This window comes from Lonchura striata, chromosome 26 (genome assembly GCF_050655825.1).
Source record: "Lonchura striata isolate lonStrDom1 chromosome 26, ASM5065582v1, whole genome shotgun sequence".
NCBI classification, from domain to species: domain Eukaryota; kingdom Metazoa; phylum Chordata; class Aves; order Passeriformes; family Estrildidae; genus Lonchura; species Lonchura striata.
Window position 1 is genome coordinate 7691308 of NC_140728.1, and position 23389 is coordinate 7714696.

The 23389-nt window shown below is 50.6% G+C and overlaps 1 protein-coding gene and 1 pseudogene across 3 annotated transcripts in view; one reads left to right on the plus strand and one right to left on the minus strand.

The window, feature by feature from the left end:
• Positions 1 to 299: 299 nt before the first annotated feature.
• PNPLA1 (patatin like domain 1, omega-hydroxyceramide transacylase) overlaps positions 300 to 23389 on the plus strand; it is a 36693-nt gene continuing 13603 nt past the window's right edge. Inside the window, exons 1-9 of one of the 3 annotated variants that reach the window (XM_085561419.1) lie at positions 300 to 997; positions 4472 to 4704; positions 5729 to 5794; positions 7110 to 7322; positions 7723 to 7783; positions 7863 to 8003; positions 8264 to 8357; positions 8626 to 8736; positions 10151 to 13239. In XM_085561419.1, coding sequence (XP_085417545.1) covers positions 796 to 997; positions 4472 to 4704; positions 5729 to 5794; positions 7110 to 7322; positions 7723 to 7783; positions 7863 to 8003; positions 8264 to 8357; positions 8626 to 8736; positions 10151 to 10247 — 1218 coding nt within the window. In that variant the 5' untranslated portion in view covers positions 300 to 795 and the 3' untranslated portion in view covers positions 10248 to 13239. Of the gene's footprint in view, positions 998 to 4471; positions 4705 to 5728; positions 5795 to 7109; positions 7323 to 7722; positions 7784 to 7862; positions 8004 to 8263; positions 8358 to 8625; positions 8737 to 9253; positions 13240 to 23389 lie in introns of those variants that run through there. The other 2 variants (XM_021535263.3, XM_077789056.2) reach the window with 2 other exon arrangements.
• LOC146765301 (omega-hydroxyceramide transacylase-like) lies at positions 11797 to 20733 on the minus strand (annotated as a pseudogene).

Below are 23389 nucleotides of genomic sequence, written 5' to 3' on the forward strand. Positions count from 1 at the left end.
ATTTCTCCCTGGTTTTATAATTATCCCCCAGACAATGAAGACAGTTTGATTCCAGTTCAAAGGCAGTTTGATTCCAGTTCAATAACCACAGGTTTGGGTCATCTGGTGCTGCTGTAGGGCTTTGTTGAGAGGGGAGAGAAAACCATTCTTTGGTTTTTGTCTGATGCAAACAATATCCAAGGGTCAGGCAAGGGCAAGACCCTTCCAACAGGCAGCAAATCTAAAGAATATTTCCAAACCTATCCCAATGTAACGCCCTGCATCCACCCCTTGTGTAACGCTCTCTGGCTTTAAATGTCTTATACAAGCCTTTACTCACTCAGTACTGAGCTGTGCCTAAGCTGGGATTGATGGAGAATCCAATTTAGGAAAACACCCTTTGATGAAGAAAGCATGAAGCAAAGAGGAATTTTTGCACGGACGTTTCCAAGTGCGACAGGCACAATAACACCAGGACCCTCTCTGGGAGGGCTCCTGGGGCACTGCAGACCTGTTGGCATGAGAGGAGAGCCCTGATTGAGCCCTGAGCATCCGAGTTGGCTGTGGTTGAGGATTATAAGAGCTGTTTTGATCAGGGGAAAATTTCCATTTTTAGCACAGGCAGCAATTAAAATAGCTTGCGAATCTCAACGCCTCGGGGAGCTGTCATAAAAGGCGGCAGAAAATCCGTCTTCTGGACTCCTCTGCAGCTAGAGATGAGCCTGGAGGCAGCAGAGTAGAAGAGAGGCTGAGCTTCACCTGGTGAAAAAGGACAACCCCAAGACCTTGATTCAGATCCACTGCTGTGATCTCGAGATGGCTGTGGAGGATCTCCAGGCTTCCAGCACCCCTTTCTCGCTCTCCTTTTCGGGCAGTGGCTTCCTGGCCCTGTACCAGGTCGGGGTGGTGCAGTCCCTGCTGGAGTTGGCTCCTGAGCTCCTCAAGTCTGCCTGCAAGGTCTACGGCTCCTCGGCCGGGTCGCTCATCGCCGCCGCCGTCGTGTGCGGCGTCGGCCTCGGTAAGAAAACCCTCCGGGAGCTCTGTGCTCCATAAACCCAGGGGTGATGCCCCGGGGTGCTGGGGGGCGGTGGGGCTGGTGGAACTCTCCTCGCTCACCAGGCTTTACAGAAACCCAAGGTGTTGCCACCCTTGGCAGCCAGTGCAGCGTAGTTTTGGGAGGTGGAAGCTGAAAAGGCCAGTTCTGACAGCCCGAGTGATCGCTGGCTCAGTGGGTGGAAATTAGGGGGAAATCTGCATGTATACCAGTCATTCCATATTCCATATTCTACTGTCTCCTTTTCCTGCTTCTGCTGGAGGAGCAGATCTCCTTCCCTTCTGCTCTCAGGTCTGAGGGGTGCTGAGGTGTCCGTCTGTGCAGCCTCAGGGGCTGGATTTACCCACATAAAGCCCTCTTTTCCCCATGGATCACGTTTCTCGGGACGTGAAGCTATGAAGGGACACAAGTGGTTGTCACACAGCTATCTATAGAGCTGACAGCCTTGTTTGATGCCACTTTGGCCTATCCCACTCAGCCTTCCCAGAACAAGGGGAGGAGTTGTGTGATTCCCAACTCCGGGTGCACCTTCCCCTGCTCCAGCAGGATAATCCTGGAGGAACAGCAGTCTGCTCCAACCTGGGGCCGGGATTTCTCTTATTTCTAAAGGGGTTTTCCTCTGACCCTCTTTCAACCATGTGGAAACAAGTCCCTCTAGCAACAAGATCCTCCATGTGGAGAATTAATTCAGAGTAGTTAATCCACTTTTAATCATCACATCCTCCCATATTTCCAATTAGTGCCCATGTGTAAACAAGTGTACTCAAGGCTCTAAAGCCTGATCCAAGTTTTGATTCAAGTAATAGGGACTCATAGGAGGAGCAGAAGGTTTTGGGGACCAAATAATGATGGAGGAAGCTGGAGGGAACACAACGGTTCCTGAAACTTCTGGTGGGTGCTGGATCTGTTCTTCTGCAGTTAAAAATAATTCAAAACATTAGCAAATACGTTTAGACAAGGCAGAAAGGAACATTTCTGCCCACATGGGGATGAATGCCTCCATAAATAAGCAAGGGCCCCAAAATTTCTGATTCCTCCTGCTGCTCTAATGGATGCTGGGTCTGTCCAGCAGTAAAAATACATTCAACAACTGCTCTTGCTGGGGGCACCAGTCCTGAACTGGGCATCTGCTTCCCTGGAGGTGGAAGGCACCATCCATTTAGGGGGGCTGAGATGATCTTTTGCCCAAAATATCTTCCCCAGAGGAAGAAAAGACACTTTGGATAGTGATGACTCTGGTCGGGTTTCCAACAAGGAAAATGAATGTGGCACAAGTTCTGTCATATTCACACCGGGGATGATAGGGTCAAAAAGAGGGTGAAAGGTGTGTTTGGTGTCCCACGGGGTGGCTGCAGTCAGGTGCCCGTCCCCTGCCCTGGGCTGGCTGAGGAGCTCTGAGCTCCCAGAGCCAGGCTGTCCTCTGTGACCCCACCAGTCACCTCGTGGGGACATCCCTGTCACCAGGCTGGTGCAGGCAGGAGCAGTCACATTGCTGCCAGGCTCGTCCTTCACTTGCTCTGCAAAGCTGGGCTCAGCTCTCACATCTTACTCGGCACTTTGTGGGCAGTTTTCCCATGCTTTCCCCTATTCCCAGGACCCAGAGCAGCCGGACAGGGACCTGGGCGTGCCCCACCCTGTTGGAACTCAAAGTGTCTCTCAGACATTTTTAGAGGTTCCAGGCCTTGGTCAGAAGCATTCTAGACCCTGGCAGGCAGCTGAAAAACAGCTGTGATTTTGAGTTTGAGCCATGGAATGAGTTACCAACTTTGAAGGTGGAACAAGCAGTCACAAAGGGTATAGCAAAAGTAGCTACAAAACAGAGGGGAAATTTTTTTAGTATTGTACAGGGGGGTTTTAACACTTGTACAGGAGGGTTTTTACTTTGTACATGGGGGTCAGAAGTTCTAAGATGGAGGAAAGTGGGCTGATCCTGTTCTTCCTCCTTCTTCTTCCTCACCTCCATGTTCTTGGTGATGTTGGCACTCACAGATTGGTTTAGAATAGAAAAGCACCTTGTAATATAGGTAGTAGGTATTGGGGAAAAACTGTAAACATATAATAGATAATATATCATATAAAAGATAGCAGCAGCCCTGGGTGGGGATAGAGAAGAAGAAGAGAGCAGACAGGGAGGTTGTCAGGGTGTGTGTGTGCCTCTGCCCAGGCCGCTGACCAAGCAGCCGCAGCCTGAGAAGAAAATCTTTTAGATAACTCACAATAAACTGCCTTGAGACAGAACAACAAGGGGCTGTGGAGTTTTTCTTTGGAAGCACGGCTTGGAGGAGAGACTTTACCACCACACGAGACCCCAGACCAAGCCCGGGGTTCTCACACCACCCCCCTGGAGGTCCGGCTCTTTCAGCATCCCCTCCGTGCAAACCTGCCCAGTGTTAATTGTTGCCCCGTGTGGCCTCAGCATCTGCTCAGACACACATAACCCCTCTTAATGCCTGTGTTGCTCCAGTTGCCTTCAGGACACGCAACCTAATCCGTCTGTCCGTCCACACAATCCCATGAGACTGCACAGAAACCTGTGCCCCTGCAAAGCCTTGGTGCTGAGCCAGGCCCGTGGCCTCTTGCTGGTGCAGGGTCCCAGGTGCAAGGACAACTCTTTGCAGCTTCAGTGCTGGACAAGCTTCACTGCAAGAATTTAACCCCAGGTGGGATATTTCCCCAGGTGAGCTTTCCATGTCAGCAAAGGCACCAAATTCCCTCTATATGGGATCAGGCTGCCTGCAGGGTTTGCTTCACTCCTCTTCCTCCCCATCACAGTGAAACCTTTAAAGCCTGGAGTCTCCTGAACCCTTGGCCAGGGCTCCAGGGCTCTGCTCCTTTAACCCAGCTCCTGGGATCTGCAGACATATGTCATGGCTATTAACACCTCCTCAGAGGTCTGAGGTCCAGGGGGAGATCAGGTGAGCCAGAAATCTCAGCAATGTGGAGCCAGGACACCTAGCTTGCAGGAAAACCCTGAGCAGAAGAGGTGCCTCTTGTACCCTCATCCTCACTCGGGAGCCAGCCCAGCTCCCTGTAAAGCCTGGGGCTGCCCACATGGAAAACTGGAGGAGGAAGGCAGGAATGTGTTGTGCAAGTCTCATTGTCATGGACAACTCAGTGTGCCCCTTCCTGGGGCTCTCTGGAGCCTTTCCCTAATCCCGACCAGGAACATCTTGAGGCCCCATCTCTGGTGCAGGTGGGGAATTTCACCAGTGGGGTCACACAAAGACATGATGTCCTTTGAGGACATTATGGGGGTCATGCCCCCCTTTCTGCCCTGCCTCAACATCCCCCACTGTAGCAGCAATATCATCCTGGGGTAACACAGAGGGGCTGCAAGAAGCTTTATTTGTGAGGAGTGTTAAAAATAGGATTTAAAATATAACTGTTAGTGCAGCAGGCATATTGACTTTCTCTCCATCTTTCCCTCACCTCTTTCAGATGACCTCAAGGAGTTTTTCTTTGCGCTGGCAACAGAAGTCAGGAAAACCATCCTGGGCCCCCTCTCTCCCAAGTGCAGCTTGCTGGCCAATCTCAAGGCTGTCCTGCAGCGGATGCTGCCGGAGGATTCCTACCTGCTGGCCTCGGGGCGGCTGCACATCTCGCTGACGCGGGTGGTGGACGGCCAGAACGTCATGGCCTCGGAGTTCAGCTCCAAGGAGGAGCTCATTCAGGTAGAGACCTTCCTCTGGTGCCTTAGGAAGGGCTTCACTGGCTGCCTGGGATGGACATACTGCAAGTGCTGGTGGCTTCAGCTGCACTTTTTCTGCTTGAGATGGGGAGAGAGGCAAGAGGCTCTGCCAGAGCTGTGGTCCTACACCAATGGGCTCCACGAGCTTGGTGGCAGGGAGGAAGGTCTGAGTTCCAGGATCAGATGGAACAAATCATGCTAGAAAAAGCAGCAGGTTTGTTTCCAGCTTCATAAAGCTGATGTTGGGGCTCTAATAGTGACTTTTTCAAAGAGCCCTGTCAGTGCTGATGTGACCTCTCAGCTGTCCCTACAGGTCTTTCCTCAGGCATCTGGCAATGCTTTTCCTTGTTGCCTCAGCACTTTCCTGGGAGGAAAGAGCTGGACAAAGCTGTTGCTGAACAACAAGCAGCTCATTAACCAGTAAATTATCTGCTGGGGGGAGAATCCCAGGGTAAAATCCTAACAGAGCTGACTGTGAAGTCCTGGGTCCCTTGTCTCAGGGAGACAGTGAGGATGGCAACTCCATGGAGGTATTGGAGTTCACCCCATGGTGCCTCCTCTAGGTAGCCCAGGAGACCAGGGTGTTTATTCTCAGCTGATGAGATTGGTGGGAAATGGTTGCAAATTGCTGACAAATCCCAGCAGGGTGAGGTTGCCTTGTGAGGCTGTCTTGATTTTGTCCAAAATCCTGCAAAGATGGAAATTAGCCCCAAAGCTTCAGCTTGCCACCATCAAAGGACAGCGTTGGACACGGACATGTAGATTTACAACTATTCTGTCAGGTATAAAATTAAAAAATTCAGTGTTGTGCCCTCCTTCAGAGAAGTGTTTCCACTTCAATGAAATCAGATGTTTTCCCTTTCTTGAAGCCTTTCTTGCCACAGTCTCTAGCAAAGTCCAGGTGGCACCAACAGCCTGGTTCCAGACTTTGTTAAGGCTGAATTTTCAGGCACCAAGACAGCAGCTTTGACAGGAACATTGACTTCTGCAATCCCTCTCCTCCCCAGGCTCTCCTCTGCAGCTGCTTTCTTCCAATTTACTGTGGATTCATCCCTCCATCCTACCGAGGAGTGGTGAGTGATATTTCCACTAAAACACACGCTCCCAGCAGGGGGTTCTTGGTTTGAACTTTACATTCCTCTGTAAAGGAGGAATGTACAGACCAGGGAGGGATAGGTGTTTCCAGGCTTTTCCTTTAGCTGATGGAAGATGATAAAGCCCATCAGCTTATTCTTCACCACATCCTAAGATGACGGCCGGGTGGAATTGCCATGTGGAGAGTCCTCTCCTGCTTTGCCCATGGACAGAGTGTGGATGACCTTGCAGATCTCTGAGTGAGATAAGAGGATGCCCACGGTGGGGACCTGGAGACACAATCCAGTTATCCTGGGCAGGTTCATCCCTCGGCTCAGGTGCTGACTTGCACAGCTGAGGCATGGAGAGTTCGTGGGAGGATCCTCCTCCAGCCCTGAGCATTTCCATGCTCTGCTTGTCTGAGGGAGGGGAAGGAGGAGCTTGGCAGTGTTTTCCACTGGCAGTGTTTTCTGGGCAATCTGTGCAGGGCCTCACCATCCTCACAGGGAAGGATTCCTTCCCAGTATTCCATCTAACCCTAATGGCAGTGGGAAGCCATTGCCCCTTGTCCTGTCACTTTATCCCTTCAACTCTCTATCACTCCATCTTCAACTCTCTTGGAGCCCCTTCAGGGTCTCCAAGGTCCCTGGAAATGTTCAAGGCCAGGTTGGATGTGACTTGAACCAACCTTGGATAGTGGAAGGTTTCTCTGCCCATGGCAGGGGGTAGAATGCGATGAGCTTTAAGATCCCTTCCAACCCAACCCATCCCCAGGTGTGTGATTGCTCTGTGAGGCCTCTCTGCACTGTTATTTCAGCAACATTTAATTTCATCAGCTGCGACTTCCAATCCCATTGAGGTGGGTGGAAAATCCAGATTTCTTTTGGAATAGAGCAATTGACATTTTCCCTGCCCAGTGAGTAATCCCCCATGAATCTGCAGGCAATTATTAAACGTGGGGGCTCTTACTGCTCAAGCTCAGGACTTGAAAGTTACACAACACTGTGCATTCGGTGATGTCTGAATTGTCTCTTGACTGCCAAAAATTGTTGTACAAAGCTTTGTGAATGAAAGAATTGTATTTCCAATTTAACAACTGCTGTGGATTACAGACCAGGTTGAGGAGCTGGTTGGGTGCCAGGGCCAGGGCAGGGGAAGGAGCTGGTGAAGGAGTAAGGAGCACAGGTGGGACAAGACGCTGTTGGAAGTGGGGATGGACTCATGACAGGAATGTCATCTGTGCAGCTGCTGGCTCCCAACTCAGTGACACTGCCAAGACCCCCAAAGCAAACCCTTGCTCTGCTCCTCCCCCAGCGCTACGTGGATGGAGGTTTCACGGGCCTGCAGCCTGTGTCCAGCCTGGAGGAACCTGTGATCACCGTGTCCCCGTTCACCGGCGAGCTGGACATCTGCCCCCGCGACTGCCCTGCCATCTTCTTCTGCTTCCAGATCTTCAATGGCAGCATCCAGATCTCCATAGAGAACCTGTGCAGGATCAGCTACGCTCTCTTTCCACCCAGCACCATGGTGAGCCCACCAGGACTTCTCCCAGCTTAGTTTTGGTGAAAAGATTAATGCTGCTCCTGCCTTCTCAAGATTTAAGGTTCAGCTCAATCTCCACTGTTAATTAATGGGATTTCAAAGGGAGGGGGCAGCACTCACTATTTTTGCAGTACATTCTGGGGAAGGGACACTGCTGATGGGTGCTAGCTTGGGATGGGGTCCACAACCTGCAAAGGACCAGAAAAAAACAGGTGATCTCTAAGGTCCCTTCTGACCCAAACCATTCTGTGTTTCTCTGACCGGTGCTGTGGTGGTTGGAAACCAACCAGTGCCTTCCCAAATGGGCCATCCCAACCCTCCACAGACAGATCCTGTAGTACTGGGGTCAGGGCTCTCTAATGACCTCGAGTGTTTCTCCTTGCAGGTCTTGAATGACATTTTCTCTCAGGGATACCAGGACACTGCCCTTTTCCTGTACAGGAACAGTAAGTGACGCCCCAGTGCCTGAGGGACACCTCAGTGTGACACAGACAAGCATCATCCCTTTCTCTCTGTGTCTCCCAGATGCCTTTGGCTTTAATTACTTCGATGGCAATTTCCGCTTTGGCAGCACCTGTGGGAAAAATGACTCTGGAAAATCCAATGGGACACACCCCGGCCTGCACAAAAGGGTCCCTCAGTGCCTGACCCCTTACTTCCTGCCAGGTAGAGGATTTGGGGTGATCAGCTTGGGTTTAGGGCTGCTGCAGCCTTCAAGAGCAGCAGTGTTATATTTCAGACATTACTGAGTTGTTTATTAGAGTAAATATTTCTATTGCAAAAAGACTTTGTAAGAGTGGCTCCAGGTGGACTCTGCCTGGGCTTCAGTACCTACCAGAGCTGGGCAAGAGGAGCTATTGAATTTATTTCATTATTTGTAATTACTGGTCTTTATTTCCTTCTCTGCTGTCATTCCTTGAGTGCAGGCTTGTGGAAGAAGGAGCAGGTGAATGGACTACAGGACCCACTTGCAAAGGTCCTGCTGCAGCCATACAGGCTCCCAGCCTTATTCAGGAAGGGGTAAGAACATCCCAACAGAGGCATTAAGGCATGATACACAAACCAGGGCTGTCCCTTTAGCAGTGGTGGGGCAGCTGAAGGGACACATGCAGGGATTCGGTGTTCCCTGAAGGCAAGATCCAAGGGAGAGCAGGTATGGCTGGTGGGAATGCCACAGCACCTCTTGGTTATGGAAAAGGTTATTACAGTGTGCATTTACCATGAACATCCACCCCTTTTGCTGCCTTCTGCCATCATTAAACTCAGCCTGTGTACTTTGCTTTTGCAGGGTGAAGAAGGTGTGGGGGCTGCTGGAAGGTGTCAGGTCCCTGGTACGACTCCACAAGCTCCTCCAAACCTTGGTGCCTGGTTTGCCTAAGACAGCCGTGGACAGGAGGAGGTGAGGGGCTGGAGGGCTGCAGACCCTCAGCATAAAGAGAGAAGGGTGCAGAGCTGGGAGACTTTGGGAACCTCACCCACTGGGTCACTGATGCTGAGTGTGGCTAAAAACTCCAAATCTGGAGCAGCCCACATTAAAAGTAGCTATTGTTTTATCCCTGTGATATTATTTTGATATCTCAAGCTACAGTCCATCTTAGTGCCACCTCCCTAGTGCAATACATTTGTGTTCCAGATATTTATCTGCTGGGCTCTGTCCTGGCAGGACACCAGGCACACTCACCAACACCTTGAAAGATGTTCTGGCACTAAGCTCTCAGGGATTTAAGGCATATCCCCCTAAAATCTGCTTCCAAGTTCCCTCCTGTGCAGCTGCCCAAGAGTCTCGGATTGACTTCACCCTGAGGCAGCTGCAAACTCCTCAGCTGTGAGAAAGTCCTTTGGAAGCAAGCATTCCTGGGACTGCTCATCCCTGTCAGTACCTCGACCCTGCCTCAGCTCTCCCTTTGTTCCCACAGGTAGCAAGGTAACAAGGATTGTCCCAGCGGGGCCCTGGGGGTCTCCAGCGCTGCCTTGGAATGTGGTGGGCAGCACCAGCACACACCAGCATGGCTGCTGGTTCTCGAGGGAATATTTGGGGAGTATTTTTTTCTTCAGACCCTATCTGGTTCTGTCTGCAGTGCTGCCATTGCAGTGCCCCTGCTAAGGCCTCACCTGCTTTTCCATGATGGCTGAGGCAAAGCTCTGGTGCTGCTCCTGGGACCCATCCCTGGCTGCAGGGGCCACGGGGCAGCTTTACCTGCAGACCTCATAGCCCAGTCCTTTTCCTGCCCACTCCATCTCCTCCCCACCAGCAGCATCCCTTCCCTGCTTTAATACAGATTACAGGGTGGGCAGTTGCCAGGAAATGCCAAGTTTTAAGTGTTTTCTTCCCACTCAAAAACTTCAAGAGACATACCTCAGAGAGAGAGAGAAGACTTAGGGAGCATCATACTGGGCAGGAACTAATTTTTCTACAGTTCCCTGAAGTTTTTTTACCAAGTATCAATTCTTGAGCTTCACACCTGCCCATAGCCCTTCTTCTGCTGCCTGTGGAAGTGGGAATGCATTTGGATCCCCTGGAACTTTCAGATGTGGAGAAGGATGGAGTAACCTAAAGATTAACTTCCCCCTACTATGGAGTCCCGCAGGCTGAATCTCCTGACATTTCACAAATATACGAGTTCTTCTCCTGCAATTTTCTGTAACTCATGGTCACACAGAGAATGGCCCAGGCAAACGCACCCTGTGTCACTGGGCAGCACACAGAATTAATTAGCAGCACTGTTAATTCTCCCAAAACCGTGCTACATATCAGAGGCTGTGGATTGTCTTTGCCCCAATCTGTGTCTCCCCTGTTTGTTTGTTCCCAACAGGCAACAAATGGATCCCAACAGCAGCAGCTGTTTATTAGAGCAAATAGCCTGTTTAATTGCACAAAGGAAAAGGGAACAGAGGGAAATTTCATCCTAAGGGTTGTGGAGACTGCAGGATGAATGCAGGGAGTAGCTGAAGGCAGCCCTGATGTAACCAGACTGAAAGTTAACTAGGAGTGCTGTGTGAAAGAACAATAACCTGTGTTCTGCCATCTTTGTTTGAAATCAGTGACCTGGGAATACATTCTGTGGAATGAGTTTGATATAGAAACATGGATGCTTATTTTATAGATTCATGAAATGGTTTGGGTTAAAAGGGACCTTAAAGATCACACAGTTGCAACCCCTGCTATGGGCAGGGACATCATCACTATCCCAGGCTGCTCCACGTGCAATCCAGCCTGGTCTTGGACACTTCCAGGGATCCATAGGCAGCCACAGCTCCTCAGGGCACCCTGTGCCAGGACCTCCCCATCCCCAGAGGGAAAAATTCCTTCCTAGTATTCCACCAAACCCTGCCCTCTAGCATGGGTAGCCAGTGACCCTTGTCCTGTGCTGGTATTTCCTGATGAGGGGTCCCTCTCCAGCTTCCCTGTAGCCCCTTCAGCTCCCTGAACAGGCTGTGAGGTCTCCACACAACCTTCTCTTCTCCTGGCTGAACAGCCCCAACTCGCTCAGCCTGTCTCCATAGGGGAGGTGCTCCAGTCCCCCTATAACGTTCTGGCCCATTCTGATGCATCCCGTTTGCATTGGATCCTGTCTGCTCCTGTCTTGCATCCATCCTGGATGGATTTCACTTCTCAAGCACTGCAGCCAAAGGCAGGCTGCTCCAATCCAGCTGTTCCTGCACAGGGCAAAGTGGAAGGCTCAGAGACACCCAGGCCTCCCCAGGCAGGAACAATCAGTCCATCATTTGCTTTTGCACCTCTGCTCCCTCCCACTTATCCAACAGCTCCTTCTCCAGGTTGCTGCAAGCACCATCCCCACCTCCAGGGAGGATATTACCATTCAGTGAGCCTGAGGCAGCTACCCTATTGAAATGAGCATTAAAATCTACCAGAGAAAATTCTCATCTAGGAATTGGACTTCCAAATCCATTAGATGCATCTGCAAACCTTAGACACAAACAGGAGCACAGTTTGAAATGCCCAGCATGTCTCCCCTGCCCCATCTGGTGCTTGATCATAAGCAATGAGAAAAGCTTTGTGAAGTTAAAAAAAAAATCCATCTACAAGGAATCCCCAAACTGAAATGGTATCAGCACAGACTCCTCCTGCTCCAAACCTGCAGGAATGAGGAAGAAATAAGTATTTAACAATTCTGTATTCCAGTCAGCTGGGTTTTGCTTTATTAATCCCTCATCTTTTCAAGCAAGCAGAGCTGGTGCTGTCTCCTCTTGGAGACACGAGCTTGGAGCTAATGGCAATGGAGACTTTGACAGAGGCATAGAGGCAAAGTTTGGCATTGATTGGAATCATCTTGTACAGGAGCTTGTTTCACTGCAAGGAAGCAAAGTGGGAAGCCCAGCTGCACCCAGTGGGGTTAGAACCAGCCTGGAATGCCTCCTCTGGGGGTGAATCATGGGAATCATCCAGGGCTGAGGCCCTGCCTGTGCTGTGGCATTGCTGGCAGCGCCCATGTGCTCCTCAGGGCAGGTCAGGCTCAGCCTTCAGGCTGGGTTCCAAGTTGCTCATTGGGTTTTTAAAGCAGAAACTGGGGCCAAAAGCAGCAGCAGGCTCAGAAATGCTCTTCTGTAGCCGAGCTGGTCCTCAAGGGAATAAAACCACGTTGGTCAGTCTGACAGACACCTCTGGCAGTTCCTGTGGGACAAAGTGGATGCCGTGGGACAAAGCGCCTGGTGAGAGCTGCTTCCCTTCCTCCCGATGTCTGAAGGGCAGCCCGTTTTGGTATCCTCAAAATATTACCCTTTGTACCCCCATCGTGTTGCTTGTCTCCTTCTGCTTTGAACTCAGCAGGAATGTGAAGCCTGAGGTGGATGGGATGAGAGTCTGGAGACAAGCCAAGGCAGCAGAGCTCCCTCTGGAGCTGGAGCCCGCTGCAGCTCTAGAGGGAAGAGTGCTTGAGTCCGATCCTTGAAACTGAGCCCAACAAAGCCAAGCACGTGCCCAGTCCTGCCTGTGGCTCTGGCTGTTGGCTGCAGGTGCTCTATGCCAGACTGGGTTTCCAGTCTGGGCACGAAGGAGGGTGCAATTCCTTGTGCAGTTGTTCTGCTGGGCACACAGATAAGTGGCTACTGGATAACCTGCTAGTGCAGCCTGAGCCTCGTGGGATTGCAGGCTGCAGACACTTGTCCAAGGAATCAAGTAGAAGTTGTTCACAAGTTTATCCCCCTGCTGCTTTGGTAGCATCACTGCTGTTCTGGCATTGCACAGAGAAACAGTGAAAGAGCCTTTTCCTGACCTTGATCAGTAGGGCTTTTCCTTCCCAGAACTGGAGAATGTGATGTGCTTCTGCTCTGGAGGTGGAGAGCCTGGACTCTCTCCTTGATTGCTCTCTGGCCTAGCAAATGAGTCTTGTTTCCTCCCATAGGAGGAATTTTTCACCTCAGGCTGGTTAAAAACCTTGCAGCCCAGCTGCAAAGCAGAGGCAGTGATTCCTGACAGCCCAGAGCTGCCCAACTTCCAAAGAAACCTCATTCCCACCCTGTTGCTTCCAAAAGCTCCACATAGGTCAGACTGATGGTGCCTTTATAAAAGCAACCAGGGAAGCAACTTCTACAGCCTAACACTGTGTCCTGCACTGCTTAGTGGGTTGAGAGTTGGCTTGTTTTCAAAGGAAATCTCTTTCTTGGTTCCACTTTGTTTTCCAAACTCTTGTTTTTTGATCTGGAATGGTAATGGTCCTAGTCCTTCCCATTTATATTCCTCATTTCTTCTAGTCCTTCCAGATATACCTGATTGTATAATTTTTCAGTTTTCATCTAATTTATGTGGCTGCATTTTAGATAATCACCATGTTAAAAAAGCAGAGAGACTTCTAGTAATCTGATGAATTCTGAATTGTTGAAAGACTCAGAAGGAAAGAGAAAATAGAGAGTAAAATGGAAATAAATATTGCATTTCATCAGATGATTCTTGCTAGTTTTTTACTAACAGCAAACTGGAAACAGAAAGACTGTGTGGATTGTCTGGTTTTCCATGCAAAACTAAAATGGGAGCAGGCATTATTTTTCACAGAACTGCAGAAAACTATAAGTTTAGCATTTAAACCTGCCTTGTGTTCCTTGAAAATGATGCAGCTAGAAGTTTACCTGCAGCTGTAATATGCTTTCCTTGCACTTTGTGTTTGCGTGGCTGCAGCCAGAGTTCCTAAGGAGAAGTTTGGATTTGGCTGGCACAGCAAAGGCAGCTTGAACCCTTGAGACACCCCTAAAGAAGGGATGTGTGGGCAGAACCTGTTCTTACCTCACTGGGTGAGTGAATACATGGCCTTCTCCATGGAAGGAGCTCCTTGTCCATGGAGCCCTTCTGACCCAGCCACCAATGAAGTCCTCAGTGCTCACCCCAATCCAGAGTGAGCAGGGCTCAGTGTGAGGCCTCACTTGTAACCCCTGAGGTGAGAGGGAAGTTTCTCCCATCCCTGTCCATTCTCACCGGCCCCAGAGCCTCTTTGGGCACTGACAGCCCTGGGCAAGTGTCACTTGAAAATGGATGGGGTAAAGGAAGAGCTGGTTCTTTACCTTCCTGGGGGTGGAGAAGGTGGTTTGGGGCTTCCTATTCTTCCTTATCTGCTGCCTGGACGATTCCTGGATTCTCTTTGTTGTCATCCTCATGATTGGTGGCTCTGGAGTGAAAAAGCCTCAGTCGTGGCTTCAGGTGCAGGGTCTCGTCACCTTTCTGATTTGATTCATTGGCCAAGGAAAGTGTGAAGCCCTCAAAGTAATTCACCTGGAAATCCCCTGGTGGGAAGAGATTCCAGCTCTCAGTGCTTGTTGCTCAACTGCCAGGTCTGCAGCAGTGTGAGGCGAGACCTGGGCTGAGGGCAAATCAGGGATACTGATGAGCCCAGGGCTCGGGAATCACCAAACATTGCTGCTCTGTGCATCAGGGGCTTATCAAACACCACGCAGGGCACGTGAGCCTGCGCTTGTGCCTAGGGGTCCTGGGACCTGTGTTCCCTGGGGAAAGCTCTGTCATGCCCAGTGTGGCAGAGAAAAGGGGAGTGTGGCTCTGGAGGCAGCTTCAGGAGAGGCCAGGACTCAAGGAATCCTGGCAGTGCCAGGAATACAGGCATTTCTCTGCCCCAGTCACTCTGGGGCAGCATCTCTTACCGTGTCAGCAAACCAAGGATGTAGGGGAAGCACCCAACCTACGTGTCCACACTTCCAGTCACTTACTCAGTCTTTTTAGGAAGGAGACCGTGTCCTGGTAGCCCTGGACAAAAAAGCGGTCCATGACCTGTGAGGGGAGGCAGCAGTCAGTGCAGCTGGGCTGCTGCAGGGGCCTCACAGCTCTGGCTACCTGGAGGAGCTGCTCACCTGATGTGTGGGAACCTGAAAAATGTGCTGTAAGCGGCAGATGTTCATTTTTGAGATCTGTAAGATACAGTCAGAGAGCTGGAAGGTCAGGAAGGCAGCGGGGCCATCCCTGGGGCAGATGTCGTATTCTCCGGCGAAGGCAGAGATGGTGATGGTGGTGCGGGACACGAAGTCGGCTCTCCACATGGCCAGCTCCCCGTCCACGTAGCGCTGGGAGACAGAACAGGGAGCCCTGAGCCTTCCCCTCGCAGGGAGAGCAGTGCTGCTCACATGGGCAAACGTGGGCCTTGTTCCCCAGCCAGGCCCACAGCAGACCAAGGTTCTGGGGCTCCACAGATCCTCTTCCAGGGAACTGCCCCACCTGCTGTTCCCATGCTCCAGGTCCAAACCTGCCCTACTCCCTTCCCCCTGAAATCTGCAATGAACCTGGGAGGAAAGTGCAGCAGAACAGATGTGGGGTAACCCCGGGGGCAGGAGTAGATGGACAATCCTGTAGGAAGCTCAGTCCTGTCTGCAGTGAGATCAGATTGTGGGGCCCTATTCTTCCCTCTGCAGACACTGGGGGAACCCAGCCTTGAGCTACATTGGTGGCAAACCCAGATAGAAAGGTCCTGAATGCCACCACTGGAGAAAGGAGAGAGGCTGGAGGGGCCCTGGGCCTGAGCTGGGACAGGGTCTCCAGATCACAAAGCTACTCACCACCCCACGGAACGTTGGAGGGAAAATCCCAAAATACAGTGGAATGAAGACACTGCAAATCACAGCCTGTGGGTGAGATAGGATGGACAGAAATGAGTGAAGATCCCCAAAAACTGTTACCTTTGGGAGGGGTGGTTCATCTGTGAGTGCCAGAACAGGGTCCCCCAGCTGGGTTATTGGGCACCACGGACTAATGGGCACCAGACCATGTCAGCTGCCCACAGCCAGGGCAGAGAAGATGGAAGGGAACCTGTGAAATGCCTCAAATTGCTCTCTTCATGTTCAGCATAATTGAGGCGGTAATCAAAAGGGCTGATTTTTGAAAATTATTTCAGCTTGTCAGGATGCAGAGGGTGGCAAGGACAGAAATCATGGCATGGACTAGAATGGACCAGGGCCTGTTAGGATGAGACAAGGGCTGATGGTTTGTAACTACACGGGGGGAGATTGAGATATAGGGAAGATATTTTTTACCTTGAGGTTGTTGAGGCCCTGCACAGGTTGCCCAGAGAAGCTGGGCATCCTGGAAGCATGCAAGGCCAGGTAGGATGGGGCTTGAGACCAGCCTGGGACAGTGGAAGGTGTCCCTGCCCATGACAGGGTGGATCTTGATGAGCTTTAAGGTCCCATCCAACCCAAACCATTCTGTGCTTTTGTGCTGTGGGACATGGCCAGGCAGCAAATGTCTCCCAGCTCCTCCCTCACGGGTGGCTGCGGCTGCTCCCACCTGAATCAGCTCCTCCTTCGAGGCAAACTCGGACACTGTCACACATCTCCAGTCGTGCAGGCGGGTGAGGATAATGTGCAGCTTTCCAGACACCAGCTCGTGGGCATTTGGAGGCAGGAATTTCTCTAGGGTCTCCCTTAAGGCTCTAAGTACCCGTCCTCCAGGGACAAGCCCCCAGAGAGAGATTTCGAAGCGGCTGAAGAAGTACTCAGTCACATCATCTGCAAAGCAAAGCAAAGCAAAGCAATCATTCTACATCCCTTATAATGTTATTTATTTCCATTTTGAGCTGCACTTCCACATGAGAATGGGGTATTTTATCCAGCTGCTAAATGCTTATTTAGTGCCATTTTGTTTTTTTCATTATGGCTGAAGGTCCCAGGTGTGGACCCAACCTTTCCAAGGACTTTCAATATTGAATGAGGCAGAAGTATTCTGTTTTCTTTTTGCATTTCTCCCCATTTTCTGCATAAGACACCTTAAAACTTTTTGGACATATGGTAGAAAATGGACAGGAAGCCTTTGTAGAACATTTCCTCCTGTTAGTTCTGCATCTATGCCCTACTAATGTATCTTCTTTCTCCTTGTTTTTTTGGGAATCTAGCAACAGTCTCAAATGCCTTATCAAGGAGAGCACCTCTCTTTCTTTTATTAATAAGCTTGCCATGAATTCCCGTTAAGAAGATGCAATGACTGTTTTCCATGTGCTGCATAATTTACACATTTTCTGCTATTCAAGAAGGAAATAAAGTTTAAAAATTTGAGGAATTAACCATTGATAATGAAACAAAAGTATTTGGAACTCCAATATTCCCAGGTATTCCATCTCTATGGATACAAAATAAAAAGAAATCTGTATCCCTTACCCACATCACATCCACACAATCCAGCTGTAGCTACAATAGATCCTGAAGATGCTCCATAGATCCTGTGTGCAGATTTCATTATGTCAGGAGACAAGTCCCGCAAAGCAGATAACACTCCAGCTTGGTATACAATCATGAAACTACATCCTCTAAACAGTATAGAGTAAGGTCTTCCCTCTTTACCACTTATTTTCAGCATCTCTGCTAACTCCAAGCACCCCAACAACAAGGAAAGAGCTGCCCAACAGCTTTAGTGGGTTGTCCAGAGCCAGGCAGCGCTCAGCTGTGGCTCTCTTTCCAACCACACTCTCACTGTCTTATATCCCTCTGGGCCAAAGGTGCAGTGAAACAGCAGCAGTGGGCAGAAATGGATGATGTGATGTCCTAATGTTCATTAAAATAAGATTACTGCATTGCAGGGTGCCTGAGGTGAGCACTGGCAGCCCCAGGCGATGGGGACAGCCACATGTCACACTGATGTGTTGGGGGAGCAGCCCAGGGGTCTGATGCTCCCCAGGACTGAGCCTTCGTGAGGGAAAAGCTGCTTCCCAAAGTGGTAAACTGCTTCAGTGATACCCTGGAGTTCCAGCACAAAATTCCAGCCCCTTGGGCAGTAGGAATTCTCAAATATTCCCTGGCACAAAAGAGTCTTGCAAGCTGCTGCTTAAAACACTCTTGCCCCATTTGCAACAGGTTGCCAAACCCCATCACGGGGAGTGGAGAAGGTGGCTGGATTACTAAAGAAATCTAAACCCAGTTAGTTTTCCTGGTTTCACAATTTTCGTTTGCTTACAGAAGGGTAAAAATACAGAGTCCAAGTAACAACTGATGGTTTCACCTGCTTCCTAGATGGCTGAAGTTTCAGTAGAGAAAGAGGTTGATAAAGAAGGAAAGACTGGGGAGAAACATCTGACAAACACAGGGATTTGTTGGTTATCCATGTAGAAATGCAAAGCCTTCTAAGCTTTGCTGCTGGGTGAGACATTGGGAAGCTGCTGGTGGGAAAAGCAGCGCTGAGAGCTGGGCAAGACAGAGGCAAGTGGCCAGCACAGCCAATAACAACTTGGACATGCCTCTTCTGATATACACAGAAATCTCCCCAACACCTTCAGGCAAAATGCTCCCAAGGCCACCAGGAGTGCTTCTCTCCCTCTTGCTGTGTGCCAGGGCAGTGCTGGAGTGATTTGGATGCAGCCCTGCTCTCTGTGAGGGGGCTGCAAAACAGCCCTGAGGCTGAGGGAGCAGCTGTGCTGGACCTGCTGGGCTGGCAGGGCTGTGGGCTCCACTAAGCCCAAAGCATCAGCGCAAGGTTAATCCAGCCCCAATTCCACATGGGAGCAGTGTCTGCCACCAGCCAGGAGCCAAGGCCCTGAGCTCCTTGCACACACCTTGCACACGGTCTGCTTTTCTCGTTGCTTCGAGGGCTTGGCCGTTCCCGTTCCCGTTGCTCTGAGGGCTCAGCTGTTCCCGTTCCCGTTGCTCCGAGGGCTCGGCTGTTCCTGTTCCCATTCCCGTTCCCATTGCTCTAAGGGCTTGGCCGTTCACGTTCCCGTTCCTGTTCCCGTTGCTCCAAGGGCTCGGCCGTTCCTGCCCCTGGTGCTCTGAGGGCTCGGCCGATCCTTCTGCCCTCACTGCTGCCCTTTGACAACTTGGCGGCTGCAGCAAGCCTCGTCCCTTCACATGCATCGTGGGAGTCTTTAGAAACGCAGGTAAGGCTTGTTAATTTGTGGTGATTGCTATGAATAGATATTTTTTTTGCCTGATGTTCCATTCTCTCTGCACAGCCCAGACCATGTCCGACAATGATGATGAAGCTGGGCCTGTTGTCACCAACACCCACTGTGTGCTGGTGCTCCCAAATCAAGGAGGATTTTGAGAATCCTAGACTGGTTTAGGTGGGAAGGGGCCTCAAAGCTCATCTCCTTTCACTTCATTCCATAGGTTGAGGACATGGAGATGTTTCAGCTGATCATCATCAGCTGGAAGGTGTTTGGGCTGGCTCAACTGAATTTCAGCCTAGAAGAGATTCCTTAGTCTCTGTGAGCCCTTAGGATCACCCAGTGATACCAGAAAGACACTTGAAAAGTAGATCACAGAATCCCAGAATGGTTTGGGTTGGAAGAGACCTCAAAGCTCATCCTGTCTCAACCCCTGCTATGGCAGGAACACCTTCACTATCCCAGGATGCTCCAAGCGCGTAGCCAGTGACCTTGTCCTGTGCTGGCAGTTCCTGATGAGGGGTCCCTCTCCAGCTTCCCTGTAGCCCCTTCAGCTCCCTGAACAGGCTGTGAGGTCTCCACACAACCTTCTCTTCTCCTGGCTGAACAGCCCCAACTCGCTCAGCCTGTCTCCATAGGGGAGGTGCTCCAGTCCCCCTATAACGTTCTGGCCCATTCTGATGCATCCCGTTTGCATTGGATCCTGTCTGCTCCTGTCTTGCATCCATCCTGGATGGATTTCACTTCTCAAGCACTGCAGCCAAAGGCAGGCTGCTCCAATCCAGCTGTTCCTGCACAGGGCAAAGTGGAAGGCTCAGAGACACCCAGGCCTCCCCAGGCAGGAACAATCAGTCCATCATTTGCTTTTGCACCTCTGCTCCCTCCCACTTATCCAACAGCTCCTTCTCCAGGTTGCTGCAAGCACCATCCCCACCTCCAGGCAGGATATTACCATTCAGTGAGCCTGAGGCAGCTACCCTATTGAAATGAGCATTAAAATCTACCAGAGAAAATTCTCATCTAGGAATTGGACTTCCAAATCCATTAGATGCATCTGCAAACCTTAGACACAAACAGGAGCACAGTTTGAAATGCCCAGCATGTCTCCCCTGCCCCATCTGGTGCTTGATCATAAGCAATGAGAAAAGCTTTGTGAAGTTAAAAAAAAAAATCCATCTACAAGGAATCCCCAAACTGAAATGGTATCAGCAGAGACTCCTCCTGCTCCAAATCTGCAGGAATGAGGAAGAAATAAGTATTTAACAATTCTGTATTCCAGTCAGCTGGGTTTTGCTTTATTAATCCCTCATCTTTTCAAGCAAGCAGAGCTGGTGCTGTCTCCTCTTGGAGACACGAGCTTGGAGCTAATGGCAATGGAGACTTTGACAGAGGCAATGGATAGAGGCAAAGTTTGGCATTGTTTGGAATCATCTTGTGCAGGAGCTTGTTTCACCGCAAGGAAGCAAAGTGGGAAGCCCAGCTGCACCCAGTGGGGTTAGAACCAGCCTGGAATGCCTCCTCTGGGGGTGGATCATGGGAATCATCCAGGGCTGAGGCCCTGCCTGTGCTGTGGCATTGCTGGCAGCGCCCATGTGCTCCTCAGGGCAGGTCAGGCTCAGCCTTCAGGCTGGGTTCCAAGTTGCTCATTGGGTTTTTAAAGCAGAAACTGGGGCCAAAAGCAGCAGCAGGCTCAGAAATGCTCTTCTGTAGCCGAGCTGGTCCTAAAGGGAATAAAACCACGTTGGTCGGTCTGACAGACACCTCTGGCAGTTCCTGTGGGACAAAGTGGATGCCGTGGGAGAAAGTGCCTGGTGAGAGCTGCTTCCCTTCCTCCCGATGTCTGAAGGGCAGCCCGTTTTGGTATCCTCAAAATATTACCCTTTGTACCCCCATCGTGTTGCTTGTCTCCTTCTGCTTTGAACTCAGCAGGAATGTGAAGCCTGAGGTGGATGGGATGAGAGTCTGGAGACAAGCCAAGGCAGCAGAGCTCCCTCTGGAGCTGGAGCCCGCTGCAGCTCTAGAGGGAAGAGTGCTTGAGTCCGATCCTTGAAACTGAGCCCAACAAAGCCAAGCACGTGCCCAGTCCTGCCTGTGGCTCTGGCTGTTGGCTGCAGGTGCTCTATGCCAGACTGGGTTTCCAGTCTGGGCACTAAGGAGGGTGCAATTCCTTGTGCAGTTGTTCTGCTGGGCACACAGATAAGTGGCTACTGGATAACCTGCTAGTGCAGCCTGAGCCTCGTGGGATTGCAGGCTGCAGACACTTGTCCAAGGAATCAAGTAGAAGTTGTTCACAAGTTTATCCCCCTGCTGCTTTGGTAGCATCACTGCTTTTCTGGCATTGCACAGAGAAACAGTGAAAGAGCCTTTTCCTGACCTTGATCAGTAGGGCTTTTCCTTCCCAGAACTGGAGAATGTGATGTGCTTCTGCTCTGGAGGTGGAGAGCGTGGACTCTCTCCTTGATTGCTCTCTGGCCTAGCAAATGGGTCTTGTTTCCTCCCACAGGAGGAATTTTTCACCTCAGGCTGGTTAAAAACCTTGCAGCCCAGCTGCAAAGCAGAGGCAGTGATTCCTGACAGCCCAGAGCTGCCCAACTTCCAAAGAAACCTCATTCCCACCCTGTTGCTTCCAAAAGCTCCACATAGGTCAGACTGATGGTGCCTTTATAAAAGCAACCAGGGAAGCAACTTCTACAGCCTAACACTGTGTCCTGCACTGCTTAGTGGGTTGAGAGTTGGCTTGTTTTCAAAGGAAATCTCTTTCTTGATTCCACTTTATGTTTTCCAAACTCTTGTTTTTTGATCTGGAATGGTAATGGTCCTAGTCTTTCCCATTTATATTCCTCGTTTCTTCTAGTCCTTCCAGATATACCTGACTGTATAATTTTTCAGTTTTCATCTAATTTATGTGGCTGCATTTTAAATAATCACCATGTTGAAAAAGCAGAGTGATTTCTAGTAATCTGATGAATTCTGAATTGTTGAAAGACTCAGAAGGAAAGAAAGAGAAAATAGAGAGTAAAATGGAAATAAATATTGCATTTCATCAGATGATTCTTGATATATTTTACTAACAACAAACTGGAAATGGAAATGCTGTGTGGATTGTCTGGTTTTCCATGCAAAACTAAAATGGGAGCAGGCATTATTTTTCACAGAACTGCAGAAAACTATAAGTTTAGGATTTAAACCTGCCTTGTGTTCCTTGAAAATGATGCAGCTAGAAGTTTACCTGCAGCTGTAATATGCTTTCCTTGCACTTTGTGTTTGTGTGGCTGCAGCCAGAGTTCCTAAGGAGAAGTTTGGATTTGGCTGGCACAGCAAAGGCAGCTGGAACCCTTGAGACACCCCTAAAGAAGGGATGTGTGGGCAGAACCTGTTCTTACCTCACTGGGTGAGTGAATACATGGCCTTCTCCATGGAAGGAGCTCCTTGTCCATGGAGCCCTTCTGACCCAGCCACCAATGAAGTCCTCAGTGCTCACCCCAATCCAGAGTGAGCAGGGCTCAGTGTGAAGCCTCACTTGTAACCCCTGAGGTGAGAGGGAAGTTTCTCCCATCCCTGTCCATTCTCACCGGCCCCAGAGCCTCTTTGGGCACTGACAGCCCTGGGCAAGTGTCACTTGAAAATGGATGGGGTAAAGGAAGAGCTGGTTCTTTACCTTCCTGGGGGTGGAGAAGGTGTTGTGGGGCTTCCTATTCTTCCTTATATGCTGCTTGGAGGATTCCTGGATTCTCTTTGTTGTCATCCTCATGATCGGTGGCTCTGGAGTGAAAAAGCCTCAGTCGTGGCTTCAGGTGCAGGGTCTCATCACCTTTCTGATTTGATTCATTGGCCAAGGAAAGTGTGAAGCCCTCAAAGTAATTCACCTGGAAATCCCCTGGTGGGAAGAGATTCCAGCTCTCAGTGCTTGTTGCTCAACTGCCAGGTCTGCAGCAGTGTGAGGCGAGACCTGGGCTGAGGGCAAATCAGGGATACTGATGAGCCCAGGGCTCGGGAATCACCAAACATTGGTGCTCTGTGCGTCAGGGGCTTATCAAACACCACGCAGGGCACGTGAGCCTGCGCTTGTGCCTAGGGGTCCTGGGACCTGTGTTCCCTGGGGAAAGCTCTGTCATGCCCAGTGTGGCAGAGAAAAGGGGAGTGTGGCTCTGGAGGCAGCTTCAGGAGAGGCCAGGACTCAAGGAATCCTGGCAGTGCCAGGAATACAGGCATTTCTCTGCCCCAGTCACTCTGGGGCAGCATCTCTTACCGTGTCAGCAAACCAAGGATGTAGGGGAAGCACCCAACCTACGTGTCCACACTTCCAGTCACTTACTCAGTCTTTTTAGGAAGGAGACCGTGTCCTGGTAGCCCTGGACAAAAAAGCGGTCCATGACCTGTGAGGGGAGGCAGCAGTCAGTGCAGCTGGGCTGCTGCAGGGGCCTCACAGCTCTGGCTACCTGGAGGAGCTGCTCACCTGATGTGTGGGAACCTGAAAAATGTGCTGTAAGCGGCAGATGTTCATTTTTGAGATCTGTAAGGTACAGTCAGAGAGCTGGAAGGTCAGGAAGGCAGCGGGGCCATCCCTGGGGCAGATGTCGTATTCGCCGGCGAAGGCAGAGATGGTGATGGTGGTGCGGGACACAAAGTCGGCTCTCCACATGGCCAGCTCCCCGTCCACGTAGCGCTGGGAGACAGAACAGGGAGCCCTAAGCCCTCCCCTCGCAGGGAGAGCAGTGCTGCTCACATGGG